This window comes from Typopeltis vanoorti, chromosome 18 (genome assembly GCF_054136105.1).
Source record: "Typopeltis vanoorti isolate ZY-2024b chromosome 18, IOZ_Tvanoo_1.0, whole genome shotgun sequence".
Lineage (NCBI taxonomy): Eukaryota > Metazoa > Arthropoda > Arachnida > Uropygi > Thelyphonidae > Typopeltis > Typopeltis vanoorti.
In genome coordinates this window covers 53,723,455-53,739,645 of record NC_143566.1, presented here as the reverse complement: position 1 = coordinate 53,739,645, position 16,191 = coordinate 53,723,455, and the positions used below count along the sequence as shown (strand labels likewise).

Genomic DNA, 16,191 nt, shown 5'->3' with positions numbered 1-16,191 from the left:
GAGGAGTCACATCCGAGGAGTAGGGTTGGGGAGGCTTGCTATAGAACCAGAAATAAGATAGTATGCATATCTACAAATGCCAGAAGTATTCAAAATAAAGAAAATGACATTCTAATATTAATAGAGTATATTTAGCCAAAAATCGTTGAAATAAGTGAGACATGGTTAGATGAGGATGGCATTCTAATAGAAAAACAGATGGATGGATGTGATGTTTTAAAGCATTATGAAGGCAGCATGATATGAGTGTGATAATAGTCGGTTATTACAGGAGGAATACAGAGAGCAAGCAAGAGAGAGGTAACTCATATGGTAAGGGTAGCAAAAAGTACAGTTAGCCAATGAAGCCAAAAGGAATCCTTGGGAGTTTTTTTTTTTTTTTCATATGTGGCCAGTAGAAGAAAGAATGATTACGGAAGAATGATACTGGTGGTAGAGAATAGTAGAATGATAACCAAATGGGATAATATAGAAGAGATGTTAAATGAGCAGTTGATAATGGTATTTCATCTTCATGAAAGTAACACCATGCAGAACTGAGAGTAGTGAGAAGGGATGAGAAGCCACTGATGGTGAATGAGCAGGAGGTATGTGAGGAATTGAGTAAACTTGATGTCAATAAACCCATTGGACTTAATGATATAATCGGTGTGTGTGTCTTAAAAGAATGTTCCAGGGAGTTAACAATTGTTTTAACTAAGCTCTTTAACTTTAGGCTTAGATTTGCCCAAGTTCCAAAGGAGTGGAAAGTGGGTAAAATTGTTCCACTTCATAAAGTGTGATAAGACTGAGGCTTCTAATTACAGACTAATATCTTTGTCTGGAGCTGTGGCAAAAGTGTTAGAGAGGCTAGTGAGAACCAAGATTCAGAATTGCGTTAATGACAACAATGTTCTCTTTGATTGACAGTGAGGATTTGCTGAAGGGAGGCCGTATCAAGGTGACAGGTGTATTGGATAAAGGGAGAGTATACACAGTGATATATTTAGATTTTGCTAAAGATTTCGATAACTTGCCACTTGGCAAGCTGGTGATTAAACTGGAACAAATGGGCCTGGATAATAGATTAGTTATTGAATCTAACAGATAAGCTTAGGTGTTGATGGTTATTCATGACTTATTTTTCACGGTATTAACAACACCACAAACACTTTTATGAACAAAGATGTTTTATTAACGCTTATATTTCGCTGATTTTCAACTCAGCATCATCAGAGCACAACACACTTGTAAACGCAACAGTGAGCGAGTGAAACAATATAATTGCAAAAGACAAAAGATCTAAAGTCCTATATTTTGGCGCCCTCTAATGAAAAAACAAAAACAGCAGTTATCCAGGAGTTTTGGGAAGAAATTTGGGAGACAGTTATCCTAAGAAAAACTCCTGGATAACCGCTGTTTTTTTTTTTTTTTTTTTTCCCGTTAGAGGGCACCAAAAATTAGGACTTTAGATCTTTTGTCTTTTGCAATTATATTGTTTCACTCACTCACTGTCGCGTTTACAAGTGTGTTGTGCTCTGATGATGCTGAGTTGAAAATCAGCGAAATATAAGCGTTAATAAAACATCTTTGTTGATAAAAGTGTTTGTGGCATTGTTAATACTGTGAAAAATAAGTCAAGATTAGTTATTGGATTGGAGATTGGCTGTCTAATAGCTATCAGCAGGTTATGTATGGGGGAGCAATATCCCAGAGGCAGAAAGTCACCAGTGGTATGTCCCAGTGGTCTGTTTTTGGTCCATTACAGCTTAATTTGTGTAAATGATATACTGGGAAAGGCTTGAATAGTGATATACAGTTATTTGCATATGATGCAAAGTTGGGAAGAACTATGAGAAAGTTCCTCAAAGTTTGGAAAGCACAGATGGGATGCAGAGTATAAGATTGATGGGGATATCTTAGGGGAAGCAGAGTTGATGAGGAACCTGGGGGGGGGGGAGATTGGTGTATAAGAATTTGAAATTTTGGGGATATTTTGCTAAAATTGACAGGACAGCACAGCACATTATCTGAATGATGCAGAGAACACTGACATGTAGAAGCAAGTATGTTATGATTCCATTGTATAAGGCTTCGAACAGACTGCATATGGATTACTACAATCAGATTTGTTCACCAGGTTTTGATAAGAATGAAGAGATGATGAAACAGAGATGATTGACTAAGGTGGTTTCTAGTTACGAATGTAGACTATAAAGGCAGATTGAGGGAATGCAAATTGTAGAGTCTGGTGGATAGAAGGATTAGGGGGAACATGATCAAGACATGTAAGTTGGTAAGGAGTTATTATCAGGTTAATGCAGATCAGATTTTCATCGAATGGGTGGAGACAGGGGAAAGAACAAGAGGCCATCCTTGGAAGCTGTATACAGAGGGTGTTAGCAAGGGTGTGAGGAGTAGATGTTTTGCATGGGGAGTTGGGGGTGGTTGGAATGCATTGCCTAGAAGTGTGGTGAGTGTGGAGACAGTAAATTCAAGTCATGGTATGATGAGCTCAGTGTGTGTGTGTGTGTGTGATGGACAACCTTCTGCAATGTGTCATTGACTTTGTTTTGATATCTAAATGTAAAAGTGATATTATTTTTAATGTGCTAAGTAATAACGAAAAAAAAAAAATTGAAGTTCAATGTTCATGATGAATGAATAATCATGTATATTTTCAGAACAACCTAAACTGCATCTTGATGGACTATATGGAAAAACAATACGTGTGAAAGCTGGTGATCCATTAAATATTAACATTCCCATTACTGGTGCACCACCTCCAACTGTTTCATGGACCATTAATAATAAACCCATTCCTCCAACAAATCGTATAAAAATAGAGTCTCCTGAGGATAGTGCCAGCTTGTCCATTCCCATTACTCAGAGAGGTGATAGTGGCAAATATACCATCTCTGTGAAAAATCCATTTGGAGAGGATTCGGCAGATATAACAGTGCTAGTATATGGTAAATTACTGATCTTTTCTTAACAATTTGATGATTCAGTAGATGGTTTCATTCTAGGTTGTGATTCCTGATTAAGAAATATATATATATATATTTCTTAATCATAATATATATATATATATATATATATATATATATATATTATTTTTGTTAGTTTGGTTTGTTTTTACTTTATGGCAGTCAAATATTAAGTAAGCAAAATTGAAAATTATATATAGATGGCTTCATTTCTTTCAAATTAATGTGCTATGTTTAATATAGATAAACCTGGACCACCTAAAAACTTAGAATATCCAGGTGTTACTAGTGAAACAGTATCCCTTAAGTGGCAGAAACCAGATGATGATGGAGGATCTGATATAACGGGTAAGTTTCAAATATCGTGCTTTTTAGATGTTTTTTTTTAAATAATCCCCTTGAACATTTTTGTCACATGGATGGTTTTAAGCATATTTAGGTATGTATTTTTGTACTGATTATAAAAATGAAAACCAGAAAACTAGTTTTTCAGCAAAAAACAAATATAGATTTTGTTTCCAGCATTTTTCCACATGGTGACTAACTGATTAGAAAGGATGGGTAGAAGTCTGCTGCTTTGCTTTCTAAGGTTTTCACTTCATTGCTTACATGTTTATTTAAGGATATTTTAATACTTCATGAGTACTACAAAATATACATAATGGCTTTTTTTGTCAGTTGCTCACCCCATACACAAAGCATACAAATTGGCAATGATCAGGGAAGCTATGGAAAAGATAAATGTCTACTATTTAATGCATAGTAAAATTATTATTATTATTATTATTATATGTTACACCTCCAGGGAGTCCAAAGACTCATCAAGGGAGAGTGTGCCATCAGCATTGAATGATTGTTCGACTTCCAACTACTAACCCCGCTCAAACTTTTTGCATGAGCCATTAGTAGCAGAGGCTCTACCAATCGACCGACTTTTGTTGGCAAAGCATATGCATAACTTTATCTTAGATTTAGCTATTAAGGTACTTGTGACTGTGTGCACTGTGTGATGATACAGCTGTATTGTGTAATTTTCTTAATTGTTGTACCTAGTTAATTTTATCACTCTCTAGGTTCAAAGTTTTTTCACTTTGTTATATATAAATTAAAGATTCCAAGAATATATATTCTTGGTTTCATCCTTTATCCAAGTGTAAGAAACGAAGTTTGCATGTGAAGTAATTTCATGACTGGGCTACTTGTATATAAAGGTTTATGACCTCACATCAATTGCCTTAATATTCCATAATACAAGGCAGATATCCTTATGGACATGTGTAATCTATGCATTATACATATATACATGTATAGATGCAATAATATAATTTCTTAGCATGTTTAATTTATAGTATAAAGTGGAGACTTACTGCATCACTGACTGAACTGATTCAAGCCATAAAATGCCCACCATCAGCATGCTCTCATCCATGGTAAATGTTTGTTGTGGAGAACCTCCTAGTGATGATATTGGCCCTTTTCATTCTTTCTCTTTTTCTTTGCTTTTCTTCCTGTATTCTTCAGTCTACTTTTCCTGTGTAATTTTTTAATATTCTGTTTTTCAGACTACCATCACATGGTATTTCCCACACTGGTTAACCTGTACAACATCACAATGTGCAGTGCTAAATGGCTTGGATGGGGTCAGCCAGCTAGTGAGCATGCCTGCCTGCAAGAATCAACAGTGCTGCAGTAAGTGCAAGTATAGCTGGCTGTAGTGTGGGTATAATTTCTGGAGTTCCACTTCCATGTGCATTTGTTGCATGGTTCCATGGTGGGTGGAAAGCTCTGGTGCTGAACAAAAAAAAATCCTTAAGCATGAATTCTTTATTCTCAAATTTTTCAGGAGCTCTTGCAAGGTCCAAACCAAGGTATTGATACCATAGATATAATATTTGATAACAGAAGTAAGAAACTAAAAACATGTTACACCATTATAAATGTACCAGTGTTTCTCATCATCCGTGCAACATGTGAAAAAGCCAATAAGAAAAATGTCTCATTTCTTTATTCAAAATGGTTTAGAAATGCTGGCTGGATCTTGCAAAACAGTTAAGGAACTATGATCTGGTGATATCCTGTTGAAATATTATGTCAGAAACACTCAGAAGAACTACTGAAAGCAACAGCAATGGGTGGAATACCATTTATCATAATTCCTCAGGTGGTGGTGGTTGGGCAGTAGATGGCATTGATGTAGGTGATTGGTAGTAGAGGTTATGTGAAGTAGTGGAGACGGAGAGTTGTACAGTAGGTGTCCTCCCGTGATGAGTCTTCGGACTCCTTGGAGGTGTCATAATATAATAATAATAAATGTAATAATAAATAATAATATCATAATTCCTCATAAAACATTAAATTCTTCTATAGGATTGATATCTGAATAGAATCTCCTTGACATTCAACATGAGGAGATATGTTCAGAGCTTAAAGATCAAGGAGTAATGGGTATAAGGTGCATCCTGCTATAAAGGGATGGTAACCAGATTCCAACTGGGAACATTATCCTCCTTACTTTTGATGCACATAAACTTCCAGCATATCATAAAATGGAAGAGTGGGGAGTGGGGGGAGGGTTAAGCAAGAGGCCATCACTGGAACCTGCATGAGGTGGGTGTGAGGAGCAGGTTCTTTGTATGGAGAGCACTTGGTGAGCAGAATTCATTGCCTGAGTGTGTTGTGAATGTAGACACATTGAATCTGTTTGAGGCACGGTTGGATGAGCATTATGTGCAATGTGTACCTCCCACAATGAGCCTCTGAATCCATGATCTACCAAACTCTGCATGCCCTCAATCTATTCTCATAATCAATATTGAACAGCCCTGATATCATTTTTTTTATCCTTCTCTGCACCATCTCTGAGGTTACTTCATTTCCTTCAAATCCCAGTGAGCAGATCTCAGCACAGAATTCCAGATATGGTCTGATCAAAGCTTTATATAATGGAAGCACTACACTTTTATCTCTTGTAGTCAGTGTCATCCTCATTATTGTAGCAATTCTCTGAATTGTATTCGCAACTTTTGTGATATGTCCTCGGAATTTTAAATCTCTATTCACAGTCACTCCAAGATCCCTTGCTTCCTTCACTTCTTCCAGTATAACTCCACAAAGTGAGTGCGAAGCATCCCATCTATGGTTCGCAAATTTTAAAACCTTACATTTAGTTGCATTAAACTGATAACCCCGTTGATTTGCCCACCTGTCCAGCTTATTCAAATCATCTTGAAGAGCCAACTCATCAGCACTATTACTAATAATCCTGCCAAGCTTCACTTCATCTGCAAACAATTAAACATCTCCTTATAGTCCTCTGACAATGTCATTGACATAATGATTGAATAGTAATTGCCACAGTACTGAACCTTGTGGATCTCCACTCGAAACTGTCCTACTTCCTGATATTGCTCCTCAGCAGTATACAACTCGCTGATATCTAATCCATTCCACTAACCTGACATCCTAACTTATATGTTGCAACTTAAAAATCAACTTGTCATGCGGTACCCTTTCAAATGCCTGTGAAAAATCCAAAAAAAAAAAAAAAAAATGATAGTGTATGCCTTACCCTCATCCACTGCTCCTGTTACTCTATTACAAAAGGTAATCAGATTAATAAAATAAGAGTACCCTTTAACAAATTCATGCTGACCTGCCTAAATAATATTACCTTTATCTGCCCATTTCTTACCAATTTCTCCAAAATCTTAACAATTGCAGAAGAAATACAAACAGGCCTATAGTTTGATACCTCGACCACCATCCTTATGCAATGGTACTATCTCACTCTCCCACTCTTCAGGAGCCTGTCCCAATGCAGGGCTTTCATTCAACAGCCAAGTTAATGATACAGCCAATTCCATAGCACATTCCCTTAAAACACATGTTTAAATTCTATCTGGCTCTCTGCCTTATTGATATGTATCATACTTGGTATTTGGATTATATCCTTTTCAATGTTATGGTTACGTGGATTATGTGGCCTGATCAAGGCCTTGATCAGGCCACATATACACTACTATGTGCAGATCTGGTTGTCTGGTTTTTATAGGATGAGGATATCTTAGAGAGTTTTAGTTTTAGCAATATAATATGTCTAGTTATTGTCTACCTCCACTCACAGATCTCTCATCTCCTCTAGATTTGCCCATATTAGTTCATATGTGACCTAATCAAAGGCTGTATAAAAGGGAACAATAACCTCTTTGCTTATACATTTAAAGTTGTTCTCATCATTGCCATAATCCATTGTGAAATCCTCACAGTTTTAGCAATGTGACATGTCGATTCATTGTCAGTTTCCACTCCCAGATCTATCAATTCCTCTAGAATTTTCCCATGAATTGTATATTCTGCAATAATAATAATAATAAATCATTGTGTTTAGAGACCCTTAAGTCCCACAGCCCACCAAGTATTCTTGACTTTCTTAACTATAATTATAAGATAAGGTAGTTAGTTAGTCTTGTGCCCAAATATATATTTTTGTGTGTGAATTGCATGTGTTCTCTTGGCCAGTCTTCCTGTTTTATACGATGAAAATTAAACCAAGTATATAATTTTTTGGTATCTTTAATTTATAGTATAACCAAATGGAAAAACTTCCAACAACTTTCTCTAATCCAGAGTATTTTAATAATAAGGAGTGACACCTTTTGGCAACTCATATATGAAAATATGACTTCTGCATTACTTCAACCTTGGTATCATCTCTGGGTCAGGCTCCTGCTGATGTGCGGAAGTGGTTGCTTTCACTGAGATGTGCGAGGCTCTGCATGGGGATACATTTTCCTGTCTCTGAGTGGGGCCACTGTTGAGAGTTCTTCTTGGTGGTGGGGGTGACCAAAGGACTGTCCAACTCAGAGGGAGTGGTCTCAGGGACCGCATAATTTTTAGAGAGGTCTTGGTAGTGACCCTTCCCATTATGCATACATTATACATACCCGTAAGGATATGTGATTTGCATTATGGAATACTAAGGCAAGTAATGTGAAGTCATAAGCTTTTATATACGAGTTACCCAAGTCCTGAAAATAGTTCAGGCGCAAACTTGTATATAATTTCTTGGTATCTTTGGTTTATTAAGAATATAATAGTTTGAGCATGAATTTTTCATCCTCAGACTTGATTACAGAAGTAAAAAACAAAATATGACAAGAGTATAAATGTGTCACTTTTTCTCATTATCCATGCCAAAGGTGAAAAGCCAATAGGAAAAATGTTACTCTTCTTTATTCAACAGGGTTTAGCATGACTGGAAGAATTTCCCAGAACTGTTATAAAACTACAATCTGGTGATATCCTTGTGGGAAATATGTCAGCAACACTAAAAAAAAATTACTGCTCAACATCAATGGATAGAATACCAGTCAGTAACACCTCATAAATCGCTAAACTCTTCTAGAGGAGTGATATCAAAATGTAATCTTCTTGATGTTCTGGAATCCAAAATATGTTCAGAACTTAAAGATTAGGGACTGACTGGTATGAGATACATCCTGATACATAGAGATGGTCAACTCATTCTGACCAGGCTGATGATGATGTTCATCCTTACTTTTGATACACCTAAGCCTCCAACATCTATAAAAGCAGGATGTCTTAATTGTCCTATTAGGCTGTACATCTCTAATTCACTGACATGCTTTAAACACTAGAAATACGGGCATTCCTAAATTGCCTATCTTGGCTCTACCATCTCTGCCTAATGTGATAGTAAATAGCATGATAACAAATCCTGCTCTTCAAAGAAAGCTAAATGTCAGGGGAGATCATCCAACCTACTCCCATGCATGCCAGAGGTAGAAGAATGAAAAAGAAATATAAAAGATAAAAACAAAACAAAAAATATCATAGTAGGATTCAAACAGAAATAAGAAAATATCAATTGCAACTGAAACCTGTATATCTATTTCACCAGCTGATAATTTCTGCATACCTGAATTTTATTATCATGAGTGTTTCTCTGTGCTCTACATCAGTTGTGCTACCTGTGGTCTCATTCCTAAAACAACTCCAAAAACAATACCATTTGATGAGAACCCACTTGTCAAGAAAATTATGGCAAGGATTTGACCTAAAGAAAAACCACCAGACACCTCATAGAAAAAATGGATACTTCTGTATCCACCGAAAGTAAACTAAACTCAAGAAATGATCTTGACATCTCCGATGACATATAAATGTTTTACAAAAGAAGAGATGGGCAATGGCCATCAATACTTCCTTGCATTAACAAATCAATAAAATCCTGAGAAAGATAAGTCCTCAAAATCTCAGAAATCAGATAAACCTACAAATCCAAAATAATATTAAAATTTCTACATTGGAGCTGTTGTGGATTTTGTCATAATATTGATGATATCAAGGTTCTGTTCCAGAAACATTAACCTTTCTGATTCTTTCAGCAGGAATCATATTTACAAAGCAGTGAGGATTCAACTTTAAGGCAGTTTGTTGTTATTCATAAGGACAGAATCAAATATGGCCTAGCTCAATATGTTCACCTTAATACTGATCTGGAAGCAGTAGCAATTTACATATGTGTGCTCTTATTACACTTTGTTCCATTTATTTACCATGGGGTTGTTAGTTAAATCAGATTGAACTTGATAATCTTATATGGCAATAGCCACAGCCCATACTTCTGATGGGTAACTTTATTGGACACAACACTCTTTGAGATAGTGAAAAATGAATGGGTGAGGTGCATCATTGAGCAAATGCTTGACAATCATGACCTCTACTTCTTAATAATACAGTCAATGCTTTTTTTCCATATGAATATATACTCATATTCTGCAACAGATCTTACAATCTACTTCCCTGCATTCTTTTCGCTGGGTATTTAGGATGTTGAAAAGAAAATCTATGGAGGCAATCATTTTACTGTAAGTTTACTGGAATTAATGCTGAAGCAGTCATTCAAACACCTATCAGTAAAGCAGCAAAATATATCAAGCACTGTATTGTTCAGGCAGCAACAGCCACAATTCCAAAAGCATCATCTCGATTTCCACTCTATCCAAAACCATGGAATTCAGTATCAAGCAGTAAAAAAAAAAAAAAAAAAACAGATCTAGAGAGAGTATTTGGTATATTTCATAGATACACTATCACATAAAATCTAATAGCCTTTACAAAGATGTGTTGATGCCAATGCATGTCATGCGAGATATCCGAGTCAGAATCAATCTTGGATCCAATTTACCTCATCAATTACTGCAAAATTTGTATGGAATAAAATCTGGAAAACAAAAGGCAGATATAGAATAGACCATTTGTTTACCTTGGAATATATTGGATATGTTATTCCTGAGCCTAAAGCTTGTTGCAGACACTTTGGGAGATACTTTTGCAACAATCTCAGCAATGGCTTCCTATCCTCCTGAATTATTAATATTGAATGAGTAACAAGAGAAACAGTGGATAAACTTTTCTGAGAATGTGCTAGAGCTGCATAATCTGCCTTTCATTAAAAAAGGAACTAAAAAGAGCTTCTTTATTCTGTCCCATCAATGCAGTTCATCCTGATGACATGCATTATAAGATGATCAAACATAATCTGTGGATCTCCTTGTCTTACTGTACAACAGACTTCTTACAGAGGATGAATTTCTGGATGCTTGGATTAAGTCATTTATCATTGCCATCCCAAAAACCTAGAAAGGATTCAACATAAGTAAACAGTTATTGATCTATCATTGTGATCAGCTATCTTTGTAAGATATTGGAAAAAATATTAAATGCATGGTTTCTCTGGTATTTAGAAAGCAACAAACTTCTTTCTAACACTGTGACTTTCATAGACACTGATACATTACACCATTTAGAAACATGAGAGACATATAAGAGATAAAGACATAACTATAAGTGACACTTTCCTGAAATGAGAACAACTAGTGTCAGTTTTCCTTTGACATGGGAAAATGCTTATGTCACTGCCTTGAGATATGACATAAAACTAAACACCCCTTTAATCTTGGTATTAGGGAACACATTCCTGTTTTTATTAAAAACTTTCTGTCCATCCTAGTCTTCCAAGCCCAAGTGGGAAGCATATTATCTCAGCCATATTATCAAGAAAAAGAAGATGTTCCTTAAGGTTCTGTTTTAAGTGTGACACTCTTTGTGGTTAGAGTTAGTACAATGACTGAACAGTCTCCTCCCACAGTAGTTATTATTATTATTATTATTATTACAGACAACTCCTAAACATTGCGTTAGGCACTAAACATCATGTTGAGAACTATCCAACATTTACGGAGAGTATCTATCATACTTTGCTTTAAACTCATTGACAGTCATGGCACCCACAGCAGACTCTGGCAACCTATTCCACTCATTCACTACTCTCCAAGAAAAAACCTAGTTCTAACACCCTTGCTAACTACACTCTTACTCAGTTTCCATGGATGGTCCCTAGTTCTCTCACCAAAACACCTGTTCTGAAAATTTTCCTGCGAATTAATCTTGTAAAAACCTCTTAGTAATTTGTATGTCTTAAATCACATTATTATTATTATTATTTGACACCTCCAGGGAGTCCAAGAACTCATCGAGGGAGGGCACCTGCTCTATAACTCTCTCTCTCTACACCAACTGACCGACACCATCTATCGCTGACCACTATGTTTTTCCAAAGACAATCACAAGCATCCATGCCTATGGCAAGATTCGAACCCACAGCCTTTTTGTTGGAGAACGGATATGCTAACCACTCCACCAGCCCGGCTGGCAGAGTAGCTCCTTTTCTGCCTATCAACCAGTTTCTATAACCCACAAATCTTCGACCTGTTCTTGTAGGGTTCATTCCATATGCTTGCTAACATTTTGTCCACTCACCTCTGAATCCTCTCCATCTCATCACCATGAAATCCTGACACCCAGTTCTACACAGAATATTCAGGATGTGGTCTTATCAAGGCTCGATAGACTGGAACAATAACTTGCTTGTCTGTGCTCATCAAAGACTTCTTCAGTAACCAAGTGATCTTTGTTACTAAAGAATCTGATGAGCTGCTTTAACTAATTTTGGTATGTGCCCCCCCCCCCCAAACTTTAATTCCATATCCACTAACACTCCCAAGTCTCTGGCATCAACAATTTCCTGGAGTACAGTTCCACCAATGTGGTATACAGCTGGTAATCTTTTCACCCCAAAATGCATACTCTTACACTTTCCCACATTAAACTGATATCCATTCTCCTTCTCCCAATCTGCCAATCTATCCAAATCATCCTGCAAAATTTTGACATCATCTGTATTAACTATTGCTCTACCTGACTTTGTGTCATCGGCAAATAACTGAACAGTTATTTTCAGATCCTTTCCTATATTGTTAATGAACAAATTAAATAGCAGCAGTCCAAGAACAGATCTTCTTTTGGCCTCTGCTCCTGAATGCACTACTCTCTGATACATCTCCATCAACCACCCTCCTATCCATCTCACCAATCCTATATCCATCCCCCATGTGCTGCAGTTTACTGATTAGAATTCCATTTGTATCCTGTCAAAACCCATACAGAAACACTGCATAGTCCAGCAGTGTATCCCTAAACCCATTACCTTCATCCAACTCGGCTGTCACTGTATTATAAAACGTGAGCAAGTTACTGAAGCATGACCGACCCTTCACAAAACTATGCTGCCCCCTTCATAGAGTATCCCATTTCCATCTGTGCATTTCTGTATTTTGCTCTTGAGCAACTTCTCTAATGTACCTTGACAACAAATCCTGATCAGTTGGTAGTTTGCTACATCAGTCCTGGAGCCTCTTTTATGCAAAGGAATTATTTCCCCTAATTCCACCTCTTCGGGACTAACCCAGAGCTGAGACTTAGATTAAACAATATCATCAACGGCATTGACAATTCCCTTGCCACTTCACTTAAAAGCTCAAGTTGGTATACCATCCAATCCCACAGCTGTATTTACATTAGGGTTCTGCAATATGCTATGCACCTCCATTTCATTTGCCTCAGTTCCCGTATAAGCCTTTAGCTCTCTCATTCCTGCAATATCACCACCTGGATGATATATTCACTTAATAATTCTACTATTTCGACTGATTCAGTTATGTCCCTATCATGGCAGTCCTTAAAATCATTCTGCAATATACATTCTTTCTTTTACTTGCAGCATATCAAAAGAACTGTTTGGGATTCTCTTTAGCCTGCATTGCTAACTTCCTTTCATAATCTGTTTTTGCCTTTCTTACCACACTAGTTACCTTCCTTCTGAAAATTCCTTCTGGCCTGTGCCTGCAGGTCATCTTTTTCCTGAAATTCCCTCCATGATTGTTTATTTTTTTTGCAGCACCAGTTTTATGATGATATTTATTCATTTAACTCCCACTTGATATACTCTCCTGACTCTAGGTATTCAGTCTACAATTATCTCCCTCAAACAGTCCTTCACCACTTCCCATGTGCACTATCAACATTCAGCCCTTGCAGTTTTATATGCCGTGGCACTGATCCAAGCAATCTCCTGAGCTAGTCATACTTACCAGCCCTGTAATTCCACGTTCCAGTTGTAACTGAAAATTCCAAACATTTAGTTACCTCCCAGGTCAAGATCATTTGATCACCCTCACTATTTGGTGGCAACATGGTGATATTCATCATAGACAAATTCTCACATGCATTTACTAGATTAAGCACTCTTGATAATTACCTGATAATTACTCGAATAATTACTCTTGATAATTATCTGAGACAGCATGTAATGCTGTCTCAGGTAATTACCCCTTAGTAACTACATAAAATCCATTTCCTTCCTCCCATATAATTACCTGTCCTCCACTCACTGAGTTTATTTGCTGATGCATACTATCTCTATCATCTTTTCCATCCCCTGGTCTATAGTAGCATCCAACTGTATATTTTGTTCTTCTGGCCTCAATCTAAAGCCAGATCTAAAGCCTCAAATATGCTAGTTTCACTGGCCTGCAGTTCACTCTCTTTGGTTGTAGTTTTCTCAGCTATCATCAATAACACTTATCCCCCCCCCCCATTCTTTTCTCTCTCTCCTCCCTGAGCACACTATACCCTTCACATTCTATTCCCAGACTATATCATCTTCTTTTAGTCATGTCCCACTAATGCCAATAACCTTTGGCCAGGATGAGCCAACCAGTGCCAAAAATTCCTCCTGCTTGTTCCAAATGCTCCTGGCATTAGTGCCCATAAAGTGCAAAAGCCCCTTAGGCCTACTGCTATCCTGATGCTCTATACAACTTATGCATATTATACATGTTCTTACACTTAACTGCCTTACTGATGTCTGTATATCCACTCAGCAGTTTACATCCCCCCCCTCCTAAAAGCTCTAGTTTCCCTGATTCTGCACATCCAATTTGACTTCATTCAACAACACTTTTTCCATTCACCAAACACCAAATCCATCCAGATGCAAGTCATCCTTCTTATATTAAGTCCTTTTGCCCATCAAACTCACTGCACATTTCCACAAACTTCACACCACTCCTCATGCATAACACAAACATTGAGTCATTTGCTATTATGGCTCTCCTTCTCATCTCTACTCTGTCATACTGTGGTAACAGACTCACTGTCTTAATTCTCACACTCTTTTCATTTGCTACTTCATGTAATTCTTTCATGTCCTCTCTTATGCCATACTTTTCTCCTTTTAAATCATTCATTCCAGCCACTACGATCATTTCTTTCATACTACACTTTTGTGTTCTAATAGCCTCACTAACATCATTAATTTTCACACCAGGAAAGCACGATTTTGTCAAACTCTCATCAATCACACCTTTTATGATTGAATTGCCGTACAACACTTGCTCCTTGAATTTTCTTTCTCTCTTGGTCAAGCCCTCATTTTTCTTATCTTGCACTTCTTTCTGTTATCAGCTTACCCACTCACCAGATATTTTTGCATTTGCTCCAGCTCCTGCTTTGCCCTATGTATCACTCCGCATAACTGAGCTGTCTACCTCATTGCAGCCAACTCTTAATTCTTTACATCAGTCATACTATTCTTTCCTTCAACCCTTTTACTCTCTCTTTTCTTTCATGCTTACAATGTGATCAGAATGCATTTTGAAAAATTATGGAGACAACTACCGTGTTAGAGTAAAACTTTAGTTTAATATAAACCAAAATCAACACTCGACATTTCGACCTTCATATCAAGGTCATCATCTGGAGTATACACAATATATATACAGAGAAATGAGCTGCACTACAATCTGCATGGTTTGCTAAAGTTACTGACCAACCGTTACTACAATTATTGGCCTGACCTCTGTTGGAAAAAAAAAAAAAAGTCTTATTATTATTATTATCTATTGAGTTACAAAACTAAATTGGGCTGGAGAGCAAAATGTTTATGTATGTATGTATATAAACAATGTGATTATACATATAAATTTCAACCACAACTGGTATGGAATAGTTTCCTAAAGTCCTAAAGTATGCTAGATACTAAGTAGGCTGAGTATGTGCTATCCAAATTCTTGGAATTTTTATGCCACCATTATTGTTGAGATTAGGGTGATTAATCAGAATTTCTAGGGCTTCTTTAAATTTTCTTTCATACCAGGTTTTTGTATGATGTAAAGAGCAGGTACTTTTCCAATCAATTTGGTGTAGGGTGTTGAGAGCATGATCTGAGAGGCCTGTTTCACCAAAATCATTATATTTAATGTGTCTTTTGTGTTCTTTTTTTACGCATAGGGATTGTATGTCCAGTTTCACCAATATAAGTTACAGGTGCAGTAGATGCAATAAACTCCAGGATGTGCCAATGGGAGGAGAGGATCCTTAGAGGAGTTGAATATGTTTTTTAATTTTATAGGTGGTTTAAAAGTGGCATTCAGATTATAATGGTGTAGGATTCTATTGATTTTTTTTTCTTTCTGATAACCCTTTAATGTATGGGATGGCTACAGTTTTACTGTAACCTATATTCTTTTTTGATGAAGTTTTATGAAGAACTTTATTAATAGTATTTTTGTTATATCCATTATTCATAAATGTGTTGCTAATAATTTTTAATTCTTGTTTAAGAGCTTGTTGATCAGAGCAAATTGTTATAGCTCTGTTTTTAAGGGTGTTAATGACTCCAAATTTTTGCAATGGGTGGTGATATGAGTTAGCTTACTTATATAATTTAGTGATATGAGTTAGTTACTTATAAAAAATAGAGATGCAATAATCAAAAGAATTCAGGAATTTTATACTG

The 16,191-nt window shown here is 36.6% G+C and overlaps 1 protein-coding gene across 1 annotated transcript in view; it reads left to right on the top strand.

The window, feature by feature from the left end:
• LOC150096673 (twitchin-like) overlaps positions 1–16,191 on the top strand; it is a 2,440,784-nt gene that overhangs the window by 1,500,493 nt on the left and 924,100 nt on the right. The window contains exons 80-81 of the mRNA XM_090408679.1: positions 2,664–2,951; positions 3,213–3,317. Of these exons, the coding sequence (XP_090264805.1) occupies positions 2,664–2,951; positions 3,213–3,317 (393 nt within the window). The remainder of the gene's footprint in view (positions 1–2,663; positions 2,952–3,212; positions 3,318–16,191) is intronic.